At 41.8% G+C, this 19,389-nt stretch overlaps 1 protein-coding gene across 1 annotated transcript in view; it reads right to left on the bottom strand.

The window, feature by feature from the left end:
* The window catches only part of LOC140466668 (laminin subunit beta-1-like), a 98,223-nt gene extending 79,469 nt beyond the window's left edge, over positions 1-18,754 (bottom strand). The window contains exons 1-4 of the mRNA XM_072562108.1: positions 18,554-18,754; positions 17,043-17,218; positions 6,716-6,845; positions 4,138-4,211 (exon numbers count right to left, since the gene is read on the bottom strand). Of these exons, the coding sequence (XP_072418209.1) occupies positions 4,138-4,211; positions 6,716-6,845; positions 17,043-17,218; positions 18,554-18,584 (411 nt within the window). The 5' untranslated portion in view covers positions 18,585-18,754. The remainder of the gene's footprint in view (positions 1-4,137; positions 4,212-6,715; positions 6,846-17,042; positions 17,219-18,553) is intronic.
* Between the last annotated feature and the right edge of the window lie 635 nt (positions 18,755-19,389).

The following is a 19,389-nucleotide window of genomic DNA, read 5'->3' as shown; positions in this document are numbered from 1 at the left end:
CCAATTCTTCCTTAAATGAATGCAGAATCTAATAACATCTGTCATTAGAAAAATGTTAGAAGCTATTACTAAACAAGCTCTAGCAGGACATTTGGATAATTTCGGGGTAGCCGTAACATGGTTTTACAAATGGGGAATCATGCTTCACTAATTTTTAATTATTTGAAGAAGAATGTGCTGTGGATAAAGGAGATGTGGTGGGTGTATTGTATTTAGTTGTCCAGAAGGTATCTGATAAGGTACCACAAAGATTACTGCAAAACAAAAAGTATCATTTTGGAATGAACAGATAATTGGTTGGTTTACAGGAAGCAGTGATAAGGAATAAATGTGTCTTCACCATTTTGGCAAGATTTAATAAATAATGTACCCTAGGGAAGTACCCCACTGGGACCTCAACTGTTTACAATTTATAAGAATGATTTCAATGAAGGCTTAGATGATAGGAGTGCCACACTTACTGCTGAGCTAACAACGGGTAGGAAAATAAGTTGTGAACTGATTAAATGGAGACTATTAAAAGGTAGCCGAAGTGAATGGATAAGGATCAGAGAAAAGATAGTTTCCCAATTGTCCATCTTGGCTAGAAAAATAAAAATAATAATTTTTAAAATAGTGAGAGAATGCAGGGCAAGTATTTTGGAAAGCCTACAGAATGTTATTCTTTATTGATCGAGGAATTGAATCTAAATGTATGAACATTCTGCTTCAGTTGTGCAACCATGTCTGGAGTATGTGGAGAGTATTTATGGAAGAAACCAAAAGGTGCTTGAAGCAATTCAGAGGATGTTTGCCAGGCTAATGTCTGAAAATTGGTGTGTTGTCTTATGAGGAAGGGCAGATGGAGCTAGGCTTGTATTCACTGACGTTTAGCAGAGTAGGTGGTGACTTGATCAAGGAGTCTTGACAGGGCAGATGTTGTTACCCCCAAAGGGAGAATCTGGAACTAAAAGGCCACCGCTTAAAACCAGGATTCATTTAAAATGGATGTTTTGTTTCTCCCTCTCAGAGGACTGAGAGTCTGTAGAATTCTACTTTAATAGCCTTTTCAGGAAGTGTGTCTTGGAATATTTTTACAACAGAGGCGGATAGATTTTTGGTGAGCGAGCTGGTGAAAGGACATCAGTGCAGGTGAATGTGTCAAGTTTGACATATAATTAAATTAGAAAAATGTGGTGCTGGAAAAACACAGCAGGCCAGGCAACATCTGAGCAGCAGGAGAATCGACGTTTCAGGCATAAGCCCTTCTTCAGGAATGAGGCTGGTGTGCCAAGCGGGCTGAGATAAAAGGTAGGGGGTAGGGGAACTGGGAATATGATAGATGGAAGGAGGTGAGGGTGAGGGTGATAGGCCAGAGAGGGGGTGGGGGTGGAGAGGTCGGGGGGTCTTCTTCCTGACCTCTCTGCCCCCGCCCCCACCCCCTCTCCGGCCTATCACCCTCACCTCCTTCCACTGCCCCTCCCCCAAATTCCCTCCCCCCTAACCTTTTATCTCAGCCCGCTTGGCACACCAGCCTCATTCCTGAAGAAGGGCTTATGCCCGAAACGTCGATTCTCCTGCTCCTCAGATGCTGCCTGGCCTGCTGTGTTTTTCCAGCACCACATTTTTCAACTCTGGTCCTCCAGCATCTGCAGTCCTCACTTTCTCCTATATAAGTAAATTAGCCAAGATCTTATTAAATAACAAAGCTGATAGACTTGAGGGGCTACATAACTCCTGCTCCTTGTTTATACATGTGTATGCAACACAGAGTATTCTGTTAAAAAAGAAATTTGGCAAAGAGGCAGTTAGGAAGGGCTGCCAAATTTTACTAAATTGTACTATTCTCAATGATACAGATGGGAAGTAACTAGAGAATATTGACCAGAAGGTCCCTCATTCAATCCCTAGCTGTATTGAAAGCTCCTATCATTTGGTAGAGTTACTATAATCAACATTATTACTTAGTACCAAGGCCAGTATTGGGCTTCTATCACAATTAGCCCACTTCGTAAACAGTCTTCAGGCACTCATTGATTATGCAGACACAACAGCAGCCACTCGAGCAAAATATTGGAGAGTGGCCAAAGTCAAAAAGGTATTGAAAATCTACTTGGGAGTAGAAGCTAATAAAAGAACACTGCCACTGAGTTATAATTTACAGAAGAAGGTTTTAAACATCGTAACACCTCAATTCAAAAAAACTGCCCTATGCATGGGGAAAACGTTTTACCTAACATTTTCCCAGTATATTTTGGGAGGCATGCAGATCAAACTCTCAGCATAAGACGTACCCTCAGGATGACCAAAGGTAGCATGGCTGCAGATGTTTCCCCCAGGAGATAACAACAACAGTATGAACAGCACTGCATTGGATATCCACACTGATCTTTATGAGAATAGAATAAAATTAAATCCCTGCAGTGTGGAAACAGGCCCTTCAGCCCAGCAAGTCCACACCGACCCTACAAAGAGTATCCCACACAGACCCATTTTCATGTTAGATTAGATTAGATTAGATTACATTACATTACAGTGTGGAAACAGGCCCTTCGGCCCAACAAGTCTACACCGCCCCGCTGAAGCGCAACCCACCCATACCCATACATTTACCCCTTACCTAACACTACGGGCAATTTAGCATGGCCAATTCAGCTGACCTGCACATCTTTGGACTGTAGGAGGAAACCGGAGCACCCGGAGGAAACCCACGCAGACACAGGGAGAACGTGCAAACTCCACACAGTCAGTCACCTGAGGCGGGAATTGAACCCAGGTCTCTGGCGCTGTGAGGCAGCAGTGCCAACCACTGTGCCACCGTGCCGCCCACAAATGTTACTCTACATTTATCCCTGACTAATGCACCTAACCTACACATCTCTGAACACTATAGGCAATTTAGCACGGCCAATCCATGGCATATCTTTGGACTGTAGGAGGAAACCAAAGCACTCCACACAGACACAGAGAACGTACAAATTCCATACAGACAGGCGCCAGAGAGTGGAATTGAACCCTGGTCCCTGGCATTGAGAGGCAGCATTGCTAACTGATGAAGGGCTTTTGCCCGAAACGTCGATTTTCCTGCTTCTCAGATGCTGCCTGACCTGCTGTGCTTTTCCACCACCACTCTGATCTAAACTCTGGTTTCCCTCTTTTACCGAGCACTGCTAACCACTGAGCTGCCCCATAGTCAGAGATGTACAGCACATTCCAACTGGTCCATGCTGACCAGATATCCTAAACTAATCTAGTCCCATTTGCCAGCATATATCCAATATCCCTCTAAACCCTTCCTATTCATATACCCATCCAGATGTCTTTCAAATGCTGTAATTGTACCAGCCTTCACAAGTTCCTCTGCATGAAAAAGTTGCCCTTTAAATTCTTCCCCTCAGTTATGAAAAGACCCAGAGGACAATAAGCTTGCTTACAGGGAGGCACACTCAAACAAGAGATCTACTATAAGGACAACTAAGAAATAGCAATAAGTTACTTACCAATGTGACATCCTGAAAATGAATTTTTAATAAGTCGATGCCATACAAATACTAACTGAGATTAACAACTAAATTGCAATTGCTTTAGGTGCTTTACATGAAGTGGACTAGTCATCCAAATTATAGTGGCATAACATCACACTCATTTTCTAATTTCAATTTTCCACACTATAAATAACTGTTAAAAGCATTCTTCATGTTTTTCAGGTGGTTGTTTATACAGCAGTCTTTATAGAGTGACCAACTCAAATATAGGGGAGTCTCTACCAAACAGGTAGAAATCGAGCACAAGGTAGACATTTAAATTTATAAACAAACCAAATATTCCTTAAGTGGAGTTTTATAAAAAGGAAATGGAAAGGCTGAATGCCAGTGTAGTCAAGGGAAAGTAAAACTAAAAGCCTGGTAAAAAGGTTAGTAAGATCAACAAGCTCCCGAAATAAACTTCACTGCTCAAAGTAGCAATAACTTCCACAAGTTTAATGCATATAAGCAACTATTAAAAAGTCTGGAAACTCACGTATAGCCAATAATCATTCGTAACTCATTCACACCAAAACAATTCTACTGACGAGAGGTCATTCCACATATTCCTTCCGTTAGTAAATCTTACGAGCTTTTCACCACTAGGACCACTTGTGCAGAACTAACTGTTTACCTTGAAAGTCATGATGAGGTGGGTAAAATGGAACTCAGCTTCCAGATCCAGCTGAAGGGAAACATTTTCCACACCTATGGAAAGGCAAATTTTAAATTAAAAAAAAGACAAAGAAAATCAGGGAAAGCTCATCAGAGCAACTTAAACATGTTACTACTAACGTAAATGGCAAAAACAAGATGCAAATGATATAGAAACTGCAGTACAGAAAACAGACCTTTCAATGTAACTGTTTATACTAGAGTTTATGGTCCACAGAAACCTGCTCCCAAATAAAAACACTAGTAATAGAAGTACAGGAAGCAATAACTTCAAACACACTATAAAAATCAAAGCTGAATTTAAAAAGAAGTAATATCTGAGAAGTAAAGTGACAAAACGATAAAATTTTAAGATGAACAGATTTTGTACGAGTAATTTTCCAATTTCTTTTCCATAAGCACTGATTGACAGTTTTATAGAAACAGAACTTCCTTTGAAGGTGCCAAGAATGCCTCAACAAGCCAGAGTTTTAGTTCTGTGCATGTGTTCAAAAAGAGGGAATGAATGGGATCATGTTCACAATTCAACTGAGATTTAATCTATTCTTCAGAGATTCATTGTTGGAACAACAGGCAAGGGAGGAAAATATACTGTGAAAATATCATAGTGGTAAAGGAATAACTAAACCAAGCACAAATATTGTTGCATTGAAAAACATTTCTATTAAAGTCCTGTAGCACAAAAAGGTACTTCATTTAAGATCAAACTTTGTACACTTGACAGAAAACTTATGGAGAGTTATATAAGATAGGCATTAAATCCAAACACAAGTCTGTTTGCTTAGGAACAAACCAGGAGCCATTTACTCAAACTTGCTTCATCGAAAGTTCTAGGTTAATGCTAATTACACAAATGCAGGTCTTTGCTGGTCTGCAATCAATTTAGACACTAAAAACATACATCTTGCTTTTGATTAATACATTTATGGATGCAGGTTTGCTTGCTGAGCTGCAAGGTTCATTTCCAGACATTTCATTACCCTACTAGGTAACATCTTCAGTGGGCCTTAGGTGAAGCTATGCTGAAAATTCCTGCTTTCTATTTATATGTTTGGGTTTCTTTGGGATGGTGATGTCATTTCCTGTGGTGAGGTCACTTCCTGTTCCTTTTCTCAGGGGCTGGTAGATGGGGTCTAACTCAATGTGTTTGTTGAGAGAGTGTTCCGGTTGGAATGCCATGCTTCTAGGAATTCTCATGCACGTCTTTGTTAGGCTCGTCCTAGGATGGATGTGTTGTCCCAGTTGAAATGGTGTCCTTCCTCATCCAAATGTGAGGATACTAGTGAGAGAGGGCCATGTCATTTTGTGGACAGTTGGTGTTCATGTATCCTGGTGGCTAGTTTTCTGCCCATTTGTCCAATGTAGTGTTTGTTACAGCCCTTGCATGGTATTTTGTAAATGACATTTATTTTGCTCGTCGTCTGTATTGGGGCTTTCAAGTTTATTAGCTGTTGTTTTAGTGTGTTGATGGGTTTATGGGCTACCATGATGCCGAGACCATCAATAATACCCTTCCTGGCATAAAATTCACTAAAGAGAAGGAAAACAACAATAAACTGCCATTCCTAGATGTCGCAGTAGAGCGAACAGCCAATGGGGAACTTCAACACATACAGACCAAATATTGGACTACAGAAGCAATCATCCCCACACCCACAAAACAAAGCTGCATCAGAACATTATTACAATGAGCCAACACACACTAGAGCACAGAGGAACTATGCAGAGCATAGGAAGATCACTGATACAGTGTATTCAAAAAGAATGGGTACCCAATTAACACAGTCCACCAATTTCTCAGCAACAAACCCCAACAAAATATATCCAGAAACCCTAGCCACTCTCACCTACATCAAAAGACATCTTGGAAGTGACTGCCAGACTATTCAGATCCCTTGGCATCATGGTAGCCCACCAACCCATCAACACACTAAAACAGCAGCTAATGAACTTGAAAGACCCTATACAGACATCAAGCAAAACTAATGTAATTTTTAAAAATACCGTGCAAGGACTGTAACAAACAATACATTGGACAAACAGGCAGAAAACTAGCCACCAGGACACATGAACACCAACTAGCCACAAAAAGACATGACCCTCTTTCACTAGTATACTCACATACGGATGAGGAAGGACACTACTTTGACTGGGACAACACATCCATCCTAGGACAAGCCAAACAAAGACATGTACAGGGATTCCTAGAAGCATGGCATTCCAACCAGAACTCTATTAACAAACACATCGAGTTAGACCCCATCTTCCACCCGCTGAAAAAAGGAACAAGAAGTGACCTCACCACAGGAAGTGACATCACTAACCCAAAGAAACCCAAAAAACATGAATAGAAAGCAAATATTTTCAGCATTGCTTCGCCTGAGGCCCACTGAAGATGTTACCTACTCGGGTAACGAAACATCTGGAAATGAACCTTGCAGCTCAGTGAGCAAACCTATATCCAAAACCTCAACTTGAGCTACTGATCTTCTCAAAACTCGCAAATATGTTTATATTTTCATACCAACCATACTCACCGTTTTCAGATTGCCACCAGGTATTTAGTCGATTGTGAGCAAATGTTGTGACAACATTCTCAATTCTATGACTTTTTGGATTTTCAGCAAAAACTGTGCGCGAATCACATGAAAAGCACTTTTTTTCTTCCTGAGAAAAAGAAATTGAACATTTTGTACGCTTTCCAGTTTCTTCATACTCAATACATCACAATCTAATTGTGAAATCTCGTCAACAAAATCTGATACATTTAGTATACATGTTTGTTCATATTTTATAGTGGAATATATACTCAGCACCAAATATATCTTGACCCATTGTAAAACAAACTCTCAGTGTGGACAGATGGATCAATGGGGTTTCTGGGGCTCAACTGTTCAGGAGATTTCATGTTTCAGTCATAGTCAATGGTGAGGTAGAAGATCAATTTGAGAGAGGGGGGACAGAGACAGAGAGAGGGGGGACAGAGACAGAGAGAGGGGGGACAGAGACAGAGAGAGGGGGGACAGAGACAGAGAGAGGGGGGACAGAGACAGAGAGAGGGGGGACAGAGACAGAGAGAGGGGGGACAGAGACAGAGAGAGGGGGGACAGAGACACAGAAGTAAAGTTAGGGAAAAAGAGAAGCCAAAAATGAAGCAGCAGTGAAATTTGAAGGTGGGTAGCTTCAGAACCAAGGGAATAAACAGCCAAAGAACTGTGGATGCTGGAAATCAAACAAAAACAAAAATTGCTGGAAAAACTCAGCATGTCTAGCAGCATCTGTGGAGAGAAAGTACAGTTAACATTTCAGGTGAACAGGCCCTCAAATGTACTAACAGTTTGGCCAACCATGACTTTTTCCTACCTTTCTAATAGGTTATGAAAGGGGATCTGCAACTGATGTGTAGTAAAAGGCTACACTTGGCAGCTTGTACACCAAGAATAAGTTGTGTGTAAAGTTACAGAATAACTGTCATTAACCTTGCACTTTGTCACAATCCTGAATGGGAAATATATCTGAAAATAAACTTCTGGTGATTCTTTCATGATAAAGCATTCATAAAGAAGTAGAGTTGTATATCATTATTTTATGATAATGCCAGATACAAGTAACATGATGCCGTGCTTTCAAACTCATTACTCTTACATCTCATTTATAAACAAAACAAAAACACCAAAAGTCTTTTTAAAACAAAATGAAAGCACTTTGAAATCACAAATTATTCTTAGGTAATTGGTGCATGCCTTTTATAACTTTCAAATCACTACAATTTTTAAAAAATCATGAACATGGAAGCCAATTTATCCATCTGCAATCCATTATTGACTTTCCAGCAAATCACATACCATGCAGTTTTCATCTGTCCAGGGGGTAAAATTCAATTTTAGTCAGGGCTCATATTGGGCGGTTGTGGATCAGCTGCCTATTATGTATCCTACCTGATTTACATCTCTAAGGATTTTGATGTTTGATCAAAACAACTGTCTGAAAAGTAAATTAACTGATGTTGTCTATGGAACTTAGTAATTGTCAGGAAAATGTGTAAAATGCAAAATTATTTTGTTCTGTCTTGTGCATTTCATTATATTTTTGCAAAACTAAATAAATGAGTCATGGAGTCATAGAGATGTACAGCATGGAAACAGAACCTTCGGTCCAACTAGTCTATGCTGACCAGATATCCCAACTTAATTTTGTCCCATTTGCCAGCACTTGGCCTATCTCCCTCCAACCCTTCCTATTCATATACCCATTCAGATGTCCTTTAAATGTTGTAATTGTACCAGCCTCCATAACCTCATCTGGCAGCTCATTCCATACATGCACCACACTCTAGGTGAAAATGTTTCCCCTTAGGTCTCTTTTATGTTAGATTAGGTTAGATTACTTACAGTGTGGAAACAGGCCCTTTGTCCCAACAAGTCCACAGTGCCCTGCAACCCACCCAAACCCATTCCCCTACATTTACCCCTTCACCTAACACTACGGGCAATTTAGCATGGCCAATTCACCTAACCTGCACATTTTTGGATTGTGGGAGGAAACCGGAGCACCCGGAGGAAACCCACACAGACACGGGGGAAATGTGCAAACTCCACACAGAGTTGCCTGAGGCAGGAATTGAACCTGGGTCTCTGGCATGAGAGGCAGCAGTGCTAACCACTGTGCCAATATCTTTCCCCTCTCATCTTAAACTTGCACCCTCTAGTTCTGGACTCCCCCACCCCAGGGAAAAGACTTTGTCTTTTTACCCTATCCATACCCTTCATGATTTTATAAATCTCTATGAGGTCACCCCTCAGCCTCTGATGCTTCAGGAAAAACAGCCTCAGTGTATTCAGCCTCTCCCTATAGCTCAAATCCTCCAACCCAAGCAACATCCTTGTAAATCTTTTCTGAACCTTCAAGTTTCACAACATCTTTCCGATAGGAAAGAGACCTGAATTGCACACAATATTCCAAAAGTGGCTGAACCAACATCCTGTACAACTGTAACATGACCTTCCAACTCATGTACTCAATACTCTAACCAATAAAGGAAAGCATACCAAACTCCTTCTTCACTATCCTACCTACCTGTGACTCTGCTTTCAAGGAGCTATGAACCTGCACTCCAAGGTCTCTTTGTTCAGCAACACTCTCTAGGACCTTATCATTAAGTGTATAGGTCATGCTCTGATTTGCTTTTCCAAAATTCTTGGGGCGATGGAGATTAAAAGGCAAGGGGAATAAGCAGGAACAGGCGACTGAGTTGGATGATCAGCTGTGATGTATTGGATGACAGAGCTTTAACTAAGTAGGCTCAAAGGGCCGAATGGCCTCCTCATACATCTATTTCCTATGCTAATATAAACAGATCCCTTCTATCCAGGCCCCACAATGTTGCACACTTTTGAAATTGCCTCTCAATTTCCTCCATTGCAAAAAAAAAGGCAAATTCTTCTGACCTTTTCTCCTCACAAATTCTTCAGTCCTGACAACAAACTCATTATTCTCCTCTATACCCTCTTTAGTCTTAACTCTCAGTAAATTGGTGACCAGAACTGCACACTAAACACTACCCACAGTCTAGTACTTGGTAAGCAATGGAAAACGTCTATCACCCAAGTTCACCTCTTCACTCTGTCTCCCTTAAGTTAGTGTGCTTGATCACCTATTTGCGAGTTCCACACAATTGATAGATCAGAAGAGGTTAGAAACACTGGATGGAGCTTCTGTGGTCTTGCTAAGCTACAATCTGTATTCCATCAGATTCAAGGACTTATGCAATTTGCTCCATGATCTTCCTTTACATTTGCACTTAGCTGATATAATGCCTTTCAAACTTTTGTTTTCCTATAAATTCTCACTACCTCCCAAGAATTCTTAATGCAAATGTTAAGAGTTTGGCCCCTCCAAGCTTCTTTTTATCGTACATCTGCTCTCCAGTTCTGTGTATCGGAATCCATTCCACCTGATCCCTCAATCAAAACTCTCAAATTCAGAGGGGTTTGGAGTGTTTGATTCTCCTGACATGCACAACCAACCACCATCGCTTCCACTTCTCTTGTCCTCTCACACTCTTCATTCTCCCCCAACCCCTCCCCACTACCAGCATTGCCACCCACTCTCCCTTCACATATCCCAACCAAAGCACCGTTTATGGTCTTTGATGGCTTGGACATACTCTAAACTCCATCTCCCCTCCAACACGTCAATGGTTTACATCTCCTACAATTTCTCCCCTCCATCTCACTCTTCAATCTCTCCCACTCTCCCACTCCTTTGCCTCCCCACTCCACCAAGACCCCCTTCAGCCTCCCCACCCCACCTGACTCCCCTTCAGCCCCCACTCCCTCAAGTCCCCTTTCAGCCTCCCCACCCCACCAAGCCCCCCTGCTCCATTCCCTTCAGTCTTCCCACCCCATCAACTTCAGGCTCCCTGCTCCATTCCTTTCAGCCTCCCCACCCCGCCGTCCTATTCCCATCCCCTCCTCACCCCCCAGCCTCCGCCCCATCCAGTCCCCACCCCTTCACCATTCTCCAGCCACCAGATTGGGTCAATGTAATCGCTGCCACTGCCGTTCATGTCAACCACTCTGTTGACAAAGTAAGAAAAGTGAGGCAGAGGCCACAGCAGTAGCTGCAGGCCCTAGAGGCTGGGACCTAGCTTGGCAATCTGCCTCGGACTCTCCCTTAGGCTCCGCACCTCACAACAAGCCCCCTGGCCATTACTCAAAGATTTCCTTTTTTATATACAAATAGATTTACTGAAGCAGTTCAGATCTATACAGTTTTTGCATACAGAGAAGAAAACAAACATTAGGAACTGATTTCTTTCAAAGTTACAACTCATTCACAGGCACTTCTTAATTATGCTAGGTACTAGGAACTACAGACATGTACCTGAGCCACCAAGTGGTGTCCGATAACTAAACGGACCCCCGTTGCACTTTGGCAGAGACACGTTGGATGGTGTCTTTCCCCACTGCATCTTGGTGGCAGCTGCTCCAAGCTTTAGTGTGTCCCTCAGCATATAGTGCTGGATTTTGGAATGGGCCAGTTGGCAACACTCAGTTGCGGTCAACACTTTCAACTGGAAGACCGACACGTTTTGAACAAACCAAAGAATTTTTTCCGCTAAGTTGGTGGTCTTCCAGATGTAGTTGATGTTTGTCTCAGTATGCATCCTGTGGTACAGACTGTAGAGCAGAGTCCTGCATCATGGAGCTCCTCTGGACAAACCCTGACACAAACTACTGCATCTTTCTCCAGACTTCTTTTGCATAGTGTCATTCCAGCAGCTGTGTGACCGCCTTGAAGGCTGTGTGAGGTGGCACAGAGTGTCCGGGCATTCATGAAGGTTGTCAAAGGTAGACTGCCCTTCTTCCCACCAGTTAAGTGATATCTTAGTGCTTGTTGGAAAGCTCTGGTGATGAGGCATTCTGCCAAATGGCTTGGTCAGTCTGTTCAGGGGCTGTATGGTGGTTCAGTGATTAGCACTGTATGCTCACAGCTCCAGGGAGCTGGGTTTGATTCCAACCTTGAGCAACTGTGAGGAGTTTGCACATTCTGCGTCTCCGTGGGTTTTCTCTGGGTGCTCCAGTTACCTCCCACAGTCCAAAGATGTGCAGGTTAGTGAATTGGCCATGCTAAATTGCCCATAGAGTTCAGGAATGTGTACGTTAGGTGCATTAGTCAGGGTATATATAGGAAAGGGGAGTGGATCTGGGTGGGTTAATCTTCGGACGGTTGGTGTGGACTTGTTGGGCTGGAGGGCCTGCTTTCACACTGTCGGAATTCTATGACAGGATCCACCCTCTCTTTTTCCCCCCGCAGGGTTGAGGACACTACCTACTGACCACTGCCTGATAGACTTATGGTCAAGGGCGTTTTCTCTCACGACTTTCTCCATAGATGATATGGATGATTTTACTACTTGGAGTGTTCTGCAGCAATGAATCCAGTCCCATCCTTTCGAACATAGGGGACAGGTAGAGCCTCAGTGCATAGTGACACTTTGCATTTACATACCACAGCTTGATGCAGCAACACAGGGAAGTGGCCATCAGCATGAGGGTGGTGTTGCATACATTCTTCCCCACTTTGTCCAGTGCTTTATACATGGTATCCCTTTGGACCGATCCATCTTCAATCTCCAAATGAAATGGAAGATGATCCAGTTGATTACAGAGGCGCCTATTCAGGGAATAGGCCAGACCTGTGCCACACGCACAACACCAAGAGTACCTCTCACCTGATGACTAGGCTTTTACTCACAATGGAGAGGGAGTAGTGCTCCCATCTGCCCAGTTTCTGCCTCACCTTGGCGATATGCTCCTTCGCAGTTTTGGCACACGCCTCAGCACCGCACCCGTCCCCTCCCCTCCCAGTACCTTCAGTAATCTGGCCTGATGGCGAAGGGGATAAAGGATTGATCGGTCCAGTTACAGCAACTTTAAAAGTTGAAACAGATGTGCTTATGTGAAAACACATAGTACCCAGACAGAATTCAAATAACTTTCAGCTTATGTTGACTAGAAGTCTACAAGTGATGCTCAATGCATTGATAGTTATGGAACACCAATGAAAAAGGTTAGCATTGTGACCAGGTTACGGCTGTCAGTAACAATTAAGTGTAGTCATTTCTTCAGGGCATTATTTACATAGCTTCTTGAACAAAGTTTAAAACAGGCATTGTCAAAATTTTATGAGATTCCACCTACAAATAGACAATAAAACAGGAGTGCTGATTGTGTTTGGAAACAATGATTTAGATTAAAGTAGCTACCATATTCCAATTGATTAGACCTATTGCAAGTAAAGCTTTACTATGCAGTTCCTCGAGAAGTTTTTAAAACTGAGTCGCTTGTAAATTCCATGTTACTAAAAGCTTGTTAGTGCTTTAACTACTTTAAACCTGAATTGAAGAAACAAACTGTTTAAACTCAAGAGAAGCTGGACCAGTTTAATGTTTTCCTTCAAGAATTTGGAACTGAAGATTGAACAGCATTATGCAAGTGACTAAACCACAGCCAGCGAAAGGTGCAAATAATGAGGGTGAGGTTTACTTCAGCGAGGTTCGCTTAATGCTGAAAAGGAAATAGAAATGTTGAGAATATTCACAACTATCTGCAAAGAGAGAAAAAGAGCTGGGGTTTCAAGGTGAAAACTTCTCTTTGGAAGAGACCAGACTCATTAGTATACAGACACACACTGTTCTTTGGAGCCAGTGCCCTTAATCTGATGAAAGAACTCCAGGCCCACATTTTTGTGGAGCTAGGAAGAAAGCTCATTGAACTGAAATATTAACTCCGCTCCTCCCTTCATTGAGGCTGCCAGATCAACTGAGTTTTTCTAGCACCTTCTAATTTTAGTTTAGATATCCAACATCTTACCGAAGCTGACTGACTGAAATAAAAAGATATATTCATTTATACCTTTGTGCATACAGAACTGGCTTGAAAGCAGGAGACAGAGAAGGGTGGGGGGAGGACAGTTTTTCAGACTGGAGGCCTGTGACAAAAAAAAATCAGAGCTGGGACCACTGTTGTTTGTCATTTTTATAAATTATTTGCTTGATAACATAGGAGGTATGGTTAGTAAGTTTGCAGATGACACCAAAATTGGAGGTGTAGTGGAGTCAGAGTACAACAGGACTTTGAACAGATGGGCTGATAGACCAAGGAATGGCAGATGGTGTTTAATTTAGACAAATGTGAAGTGCTGCATTTTGGAAAGGAAGGACTTCTAGACTTAATGGTAAGGTCCTGGAGAGTATCGCTGAATAAAAAGACCTTGGAGTGCAGGCTCATGGCTCCTTGAAAGTCAAATTGCAGGCAGAGAGGATTGTGAAGGCAGTGTTCGGTATGCTTTCCCATATTGGTAAGTGCATTGAGCATAGGAGTTGGGAGGTCATATTGCGGCTGTACAAGACATTGGTTAGGCCAATTTTATGAATATAGTGTTCAATTCTGATCTCCCTGCTACAGGAAGGATATTGTAAAACTTGAAAGGGTTCAGAAAAGATTGGCAGTGTTGGATGATTTGAGCTACAGGGAAAGGCTGAAGAGGCTGGGTCCGTTTTATCTGAACCATCGGAGGCTGAGGGGGTGACCCTACAGATCTTTATAAAATCATAGGGGCATGGATAGGGTGAACAGACAGTGTTTTCCACAGGGAAGGGAAGTTCAATACTAAGGGCTAGGTTTAAGGTGTGAGAGGAAAGATTTAAAAGGGACCTAAGGGGCAACTTTTTCAAGCAGACTGGTGTGTGTGTGTGTGGAATGAGCTACCAGAGGAAGTGGTGGAGGCTAGTACAACATTTAAAAGACATCTGGATGAGTATATAAACAGGAATGGTTTAGAGGAAATGGAGAAAGTGAGGACTGCAGATGCTGGAGATCAGAGCTGAAAATGTGTTGCTGGAAAAGCGCAGCAGGTCAGACAGCATCCAAGGAGCAGGAGAATCGCCGTTTCGGGCAGGAGCCATTCCTGAAGAAGGGCTCATGCCCAAAACGTCGATTCTCCTTTTCCTTGGATGCTGCCTGACCTGCTGCGTTTTTCCAGCAACACATTTTCAGCTTTAGAGGAAATGGGTCAATTCTGGCAAATGGGACTAGATTAATTTGATTGGATTGGCATGGACGAGTTGGTCTGAAGGGTCTGTGTCCATGCTGTACATCTCTATGACTTTACTGTTTTGTATGTTTTAATTAGTTGGGAATCAAATGGAATTCCAATGTAGAGTTAGCACCGGGACAATTGGGCATGTCCTGACCCCTGTCTTCAGCAGTACACCTACAGACTCATTGTCCTCAACAGTCTCTCTGGGTTGTCGTTTTTGAATAAAGATGACAACTTTCAGCACAGAGAACAAGATTAGTACTGGTTCAGTTACTGCAGTAACCATTGGAGATAAACTTCTTTTCAGTTAAAATCATCCACTTAGATGACATCACTTCTCTATTTCCTTGCATGTTAAAAAGAGCAGTCTGCAGAGACAGAAGGCATTGTTACACTGCTTCTGTCTAGGGAGAATAGTCTAGATGTATTGTTCTTCCCCACCCCCCAAAAAACTCCCACTCACTCAGCTATTTGTCATACTTAGCTCAACCATATAATAGCCAGACCTGCTTGTAATTAAGGTGCTAGAACTCTGATTTTAAGAACTAATGGCTTTTATCTAGTAAAAGGTTTGAAGATCAATGTTTTTGCACAGCAATGATTCAATTGATTCTAGGTAATAAGCTGAAACGAAATAGTCACTATATGAAGGCTGGATGCCTTAGAAATTTATTAAATGCGGAGAAGAACTCTCTTCTTTGTAGATGTTATCAAAAGCAAAATTACTTCTACTTCTCGCTTAACAGGATCACTCAAAGATTTATGGTCCAACTCCTTCTTGGCTTCCCTGCCTCTTCAAACTGGAGGGGCATCTATATCATTTTCAACACAAAGCTTTTTTTCTTTCTTTCCACACACTTTACTGCCAAACAAATACAGTTCTGCCTCATAACCTCTCCTTTTGCTTACACTAGTCTGCCCAAATGCTTTCTTGTAGTTAAGTTCCACATCACTTCCTCAGCCAATTTTCCCTCCAACCCATAATTTTTTTTAAAGATCCTGGTTTGTATGAGAGCTACATGCACCATAAATAATTCTACGGATTTGTGCACATTCACCTGAGCAATGAGATGCCGGGGCGGCACAGTGGCTCAGTGGTTAGCACTGCTGACTCACAGCACCAGGGTTCCAGGTTCGGTGACTGTCTGTGTGGAGTTTGCACATTCTCCCCGCGCCTGCATGGGTTTCCACCGGGTGCTCTGGTTTCCTCCCACAGTCCAAAGATGTGCAGGTCACATGAGTTAGCCATGCTAAATTGCCCATAGTGTTAGGTGCATTAGTGAGAGGGAAATGGGACTAGGTGGTTTACTCTTCGGAGGGTCGGTGTGGACTTGTTGAGCCAAAGGGCCTGTTTCCACACTGTAGGGAATCTAATCTTAATGTTACATTCAAAAAGTGACACCTGAAAAAAAATGCAACCCTCTGTATTACACTAAAGTAAGAGAACAGAAAGAAGTATTTCTATGTGAAGGAATTACTATTACACATCTATGAAAATGTATTTCCATTGTTGACAAACATTAACACTTGAGAAATGCAGATATAATTTTATACCGATCGGTTATTGACTTTTAATACCTATGAAACAGCTGTGAGTTACTGCCAAAAGCAATCAGCTATAGCAGCAATATCACATCATGCCATCAAACACAAGATCAACTGGTCCTTTAGGACAAGTGAAGAAAATATCAATATAATCACCATCAAAAGCTGGAGATTTCCATTTCATCTGGCATTTTCAGGTTTAGCATTCCCCATTTAGTTTTCAGCCATAGTTTTCTATAAGCTAGCTATTATAAACTTGAATAAATTATCGCAGAGCATCAGTTTTGCACAAGGTCCACAATTTCATAGACTGATGGCATGAGTGCGAATCTCAGTGTAAAAGCATCTTAAAACTGCATTTACAGCTGCATGCATTGGTCTTTTTGATCAATGCAATTTGATCCACAGCACAATTACAATGCTTTCCACATGATCAGATACAGAAAACATTACAAAGCAATTTTCTTTAAAAGTGATTGTGCAACGGAAATAGCCTAGCAGGTCCTATCAAAGTAACATTTGTAGTATCCCAGACTTACCACGTTAGCACCTGTGCTACATGAACAGGCTAAAGACCAAGCTATTAACAACGACTGGTCATTTAATCTGCAGACAAAGCAAATTATAGGCCTGGCTCCAGTACACCAGTATATTTCTGTAATGTACAGACCTCTGTTTTTTTTTCTCTTGCAACCACACTCAAGCCAATCATACCTGAAGGTGACTGACAATGCAGAAGGGCTCTGGCTTATGCAAACCACAGGTGGATGTTGCAGATAGTCTATCTGCACGCCCAATCAACAGGTCTCCTGTGGCTGGGTAACAGCTTCCCTCAGCACATCCATAGCTGAACTCTGGTCCCTGTGCAATAGCACAGTGCCAAAGTATGACTGAAAGACAAAAAGCATGGCAGGTTACAGCATACATTCGCTATTAGGATATATACCACTATAATAGAAATATAGTGCTCAGAATGAGGCTATTCAGTCTATTATGCCTCTGCCAGCTCTCAAAATGTCCAATTTCCATTCCCTCTAATTCCCACCTTCAGCTCAATATCTAGTTCAAAGCATTCAAATACACTAGCCTAAAATGAGACAACACTTTATGAAATTATTTTCCATAATGTACTGTGTTTCATTAAGATTTGTTTTATATTCTCATTAAGATTCCACAGTATGATAAAACACTTGACCATGAAAGCGTAAAGATCAACAGACAGGTTACATATGGAGACATGAGAATGAGTGTTTAAGGGAGGTATCAAAATGCAATGATATTTCTGAATCCCTCCCACAATGCCATCCAGTCAACCAAACTTTCACACAAGTGTGTTTTTTTTGGAAGTTCCAAATTCAGGTAAAATTTCAATATTGAAAGGAAATTGAAGGGATTGAGGGAGCTTTGTTGCTCCACAGTGCTGGTATGTGAGAAACTTCTGCTCTACAAGAGTATATTTTGTTGGTACTCTCATCTCACACATTTAGGACCAATGGGAATCACAGATTGCTAATGTGGCTGCCTTTAAAATAGCTCTTTAAAAATTCTAAAGCTCTGGGAAAGACAGAAGTCTATGAGATCTGTTAAAAGGTATGCTGACAACAGTATCAAACAGAGATACCATTAAAATTTAACTTTAAAAGCCAGTTTTATTACCCGACACCTCTTGAGGCGGGTAGAGGAGAATAGGTCGATCAGTATTTGCAGTTTTCGATGTAAACTTTTTTGAAGTCTCACAGTAAATTATAACTTGGTAGAAAAAGGTTATCGTTAAAATTATCTTGGATTCAGACAACTGATAGAGGGGAAATCCTTTGAACGTATTCAGTACTTGTTCCATTTGAACACAAAGTAAGCGGGATTGTGCGGAATTTATAACGAATAACCATTATGTCTTGCAATAATAATCGTCTGAAAGTTTACAAAAATAATTAGCACTCAGAACACGAGAAATTTATCACTTTAAGTTAACTGATGGGCACATTCCCTACAAATAAAATCTGCGAATTTGGCAGACAATACATTTTAAAACATTTCTTTGAGGAAATTCGCGCTTCGCACGAACAGATGGCTTTTTAAAAAAAATAAGTTAATTGATCTCAGCCGCATACAATAATTTTCTGCTCAATCTCGGAATGTTTCCTGGAGGAACCCACTTTGCCATGCACCATTTGAACGTTTTGAGGGAGAATTTTAAATTTTTTTTCTAAAAAAGACAAACTCACCTAAAACAGTTAAAATCCTGAAGTGGAACATGGTGTTCTAAGTGCCCTCTCTTCACAGGCAAGAAAGCTCTAACTAATAAACGATAAGGAGAGAGTTAACGAAGGAAAAGCGGGTTAAGAGAGAGAGAGAGAGCCTGGAGACATCCCCCAATAGGGCGAGGCTCCAGCCGCGGGACTCTCGCTAACTCCAAGTGACTCGGACTCTTTCCAACTCTAGCTCCACGAGTGGGGGGGGGGAGAGATACGCAATACGTGCACCACCCCCAACCAGATTGTCATCGCACCTTCCCATTCTTCCACACACACAGGAACCTCTTTGGTGCCTGAAGACATTTGGAACGTTGACTTCACTGAGTCGTTTTTTAAAAAAAATCAAGACAAAGAGAGTGACTGGAATAAGGGGAAAAGCTAACACTGAACATCAAAGGTTAAAGAAGATCTGGTGAATAACACGGGAAAGGGTCAGAGCTCAGGAGACCATTCAGCTCCCCCCACCCCCAGAAAGCCTAACATATTAAATGCAACATTTAAATCGTTCGCGAGTTCTGACCTTTGTAAGTTATTCACCGAGTCTGCAGCGTGTTGAAGTACTGACTAAATCTCTCCATTCAGTGCTGTTCTGGAATTTAACAATGCAACAGTGTGTCTGACTGGAGAGCCCAAAATGTTTAATGAAACCGAAAACACGAATGTTCGTGGGACACTATTTTCCATTTTTTGCCAGTCTGAGTAACTAGCACTGTATCCACCCCACCCCTCCTCTGATTTCTGTTTTACAGGCAACTAGCTGACCACTTTGATAATGTCTTTAATTATAAACCTCCTCTGTAGAAACA

This window comes from Chiloscyllium punctatum, chromosome 44, assembly GCF_047496795.1.
Source record: "Chiloscyllium punctatum isolate Juve2018m chromosome 44, sChiPun1.3, whole genome shotgun sequence".
In the NCBI taxonomy this organism is placed as follows: Eukaryota; Metazoa; Chordata; class Chondrichthyes; order Orectolobiformes; family Hemiscylliidae; genus Chiloscyllium; species Chiloscyllium punctatum.
This window is presented reverse-complemented; position numbering and strand designations above follow the sequence as displayed.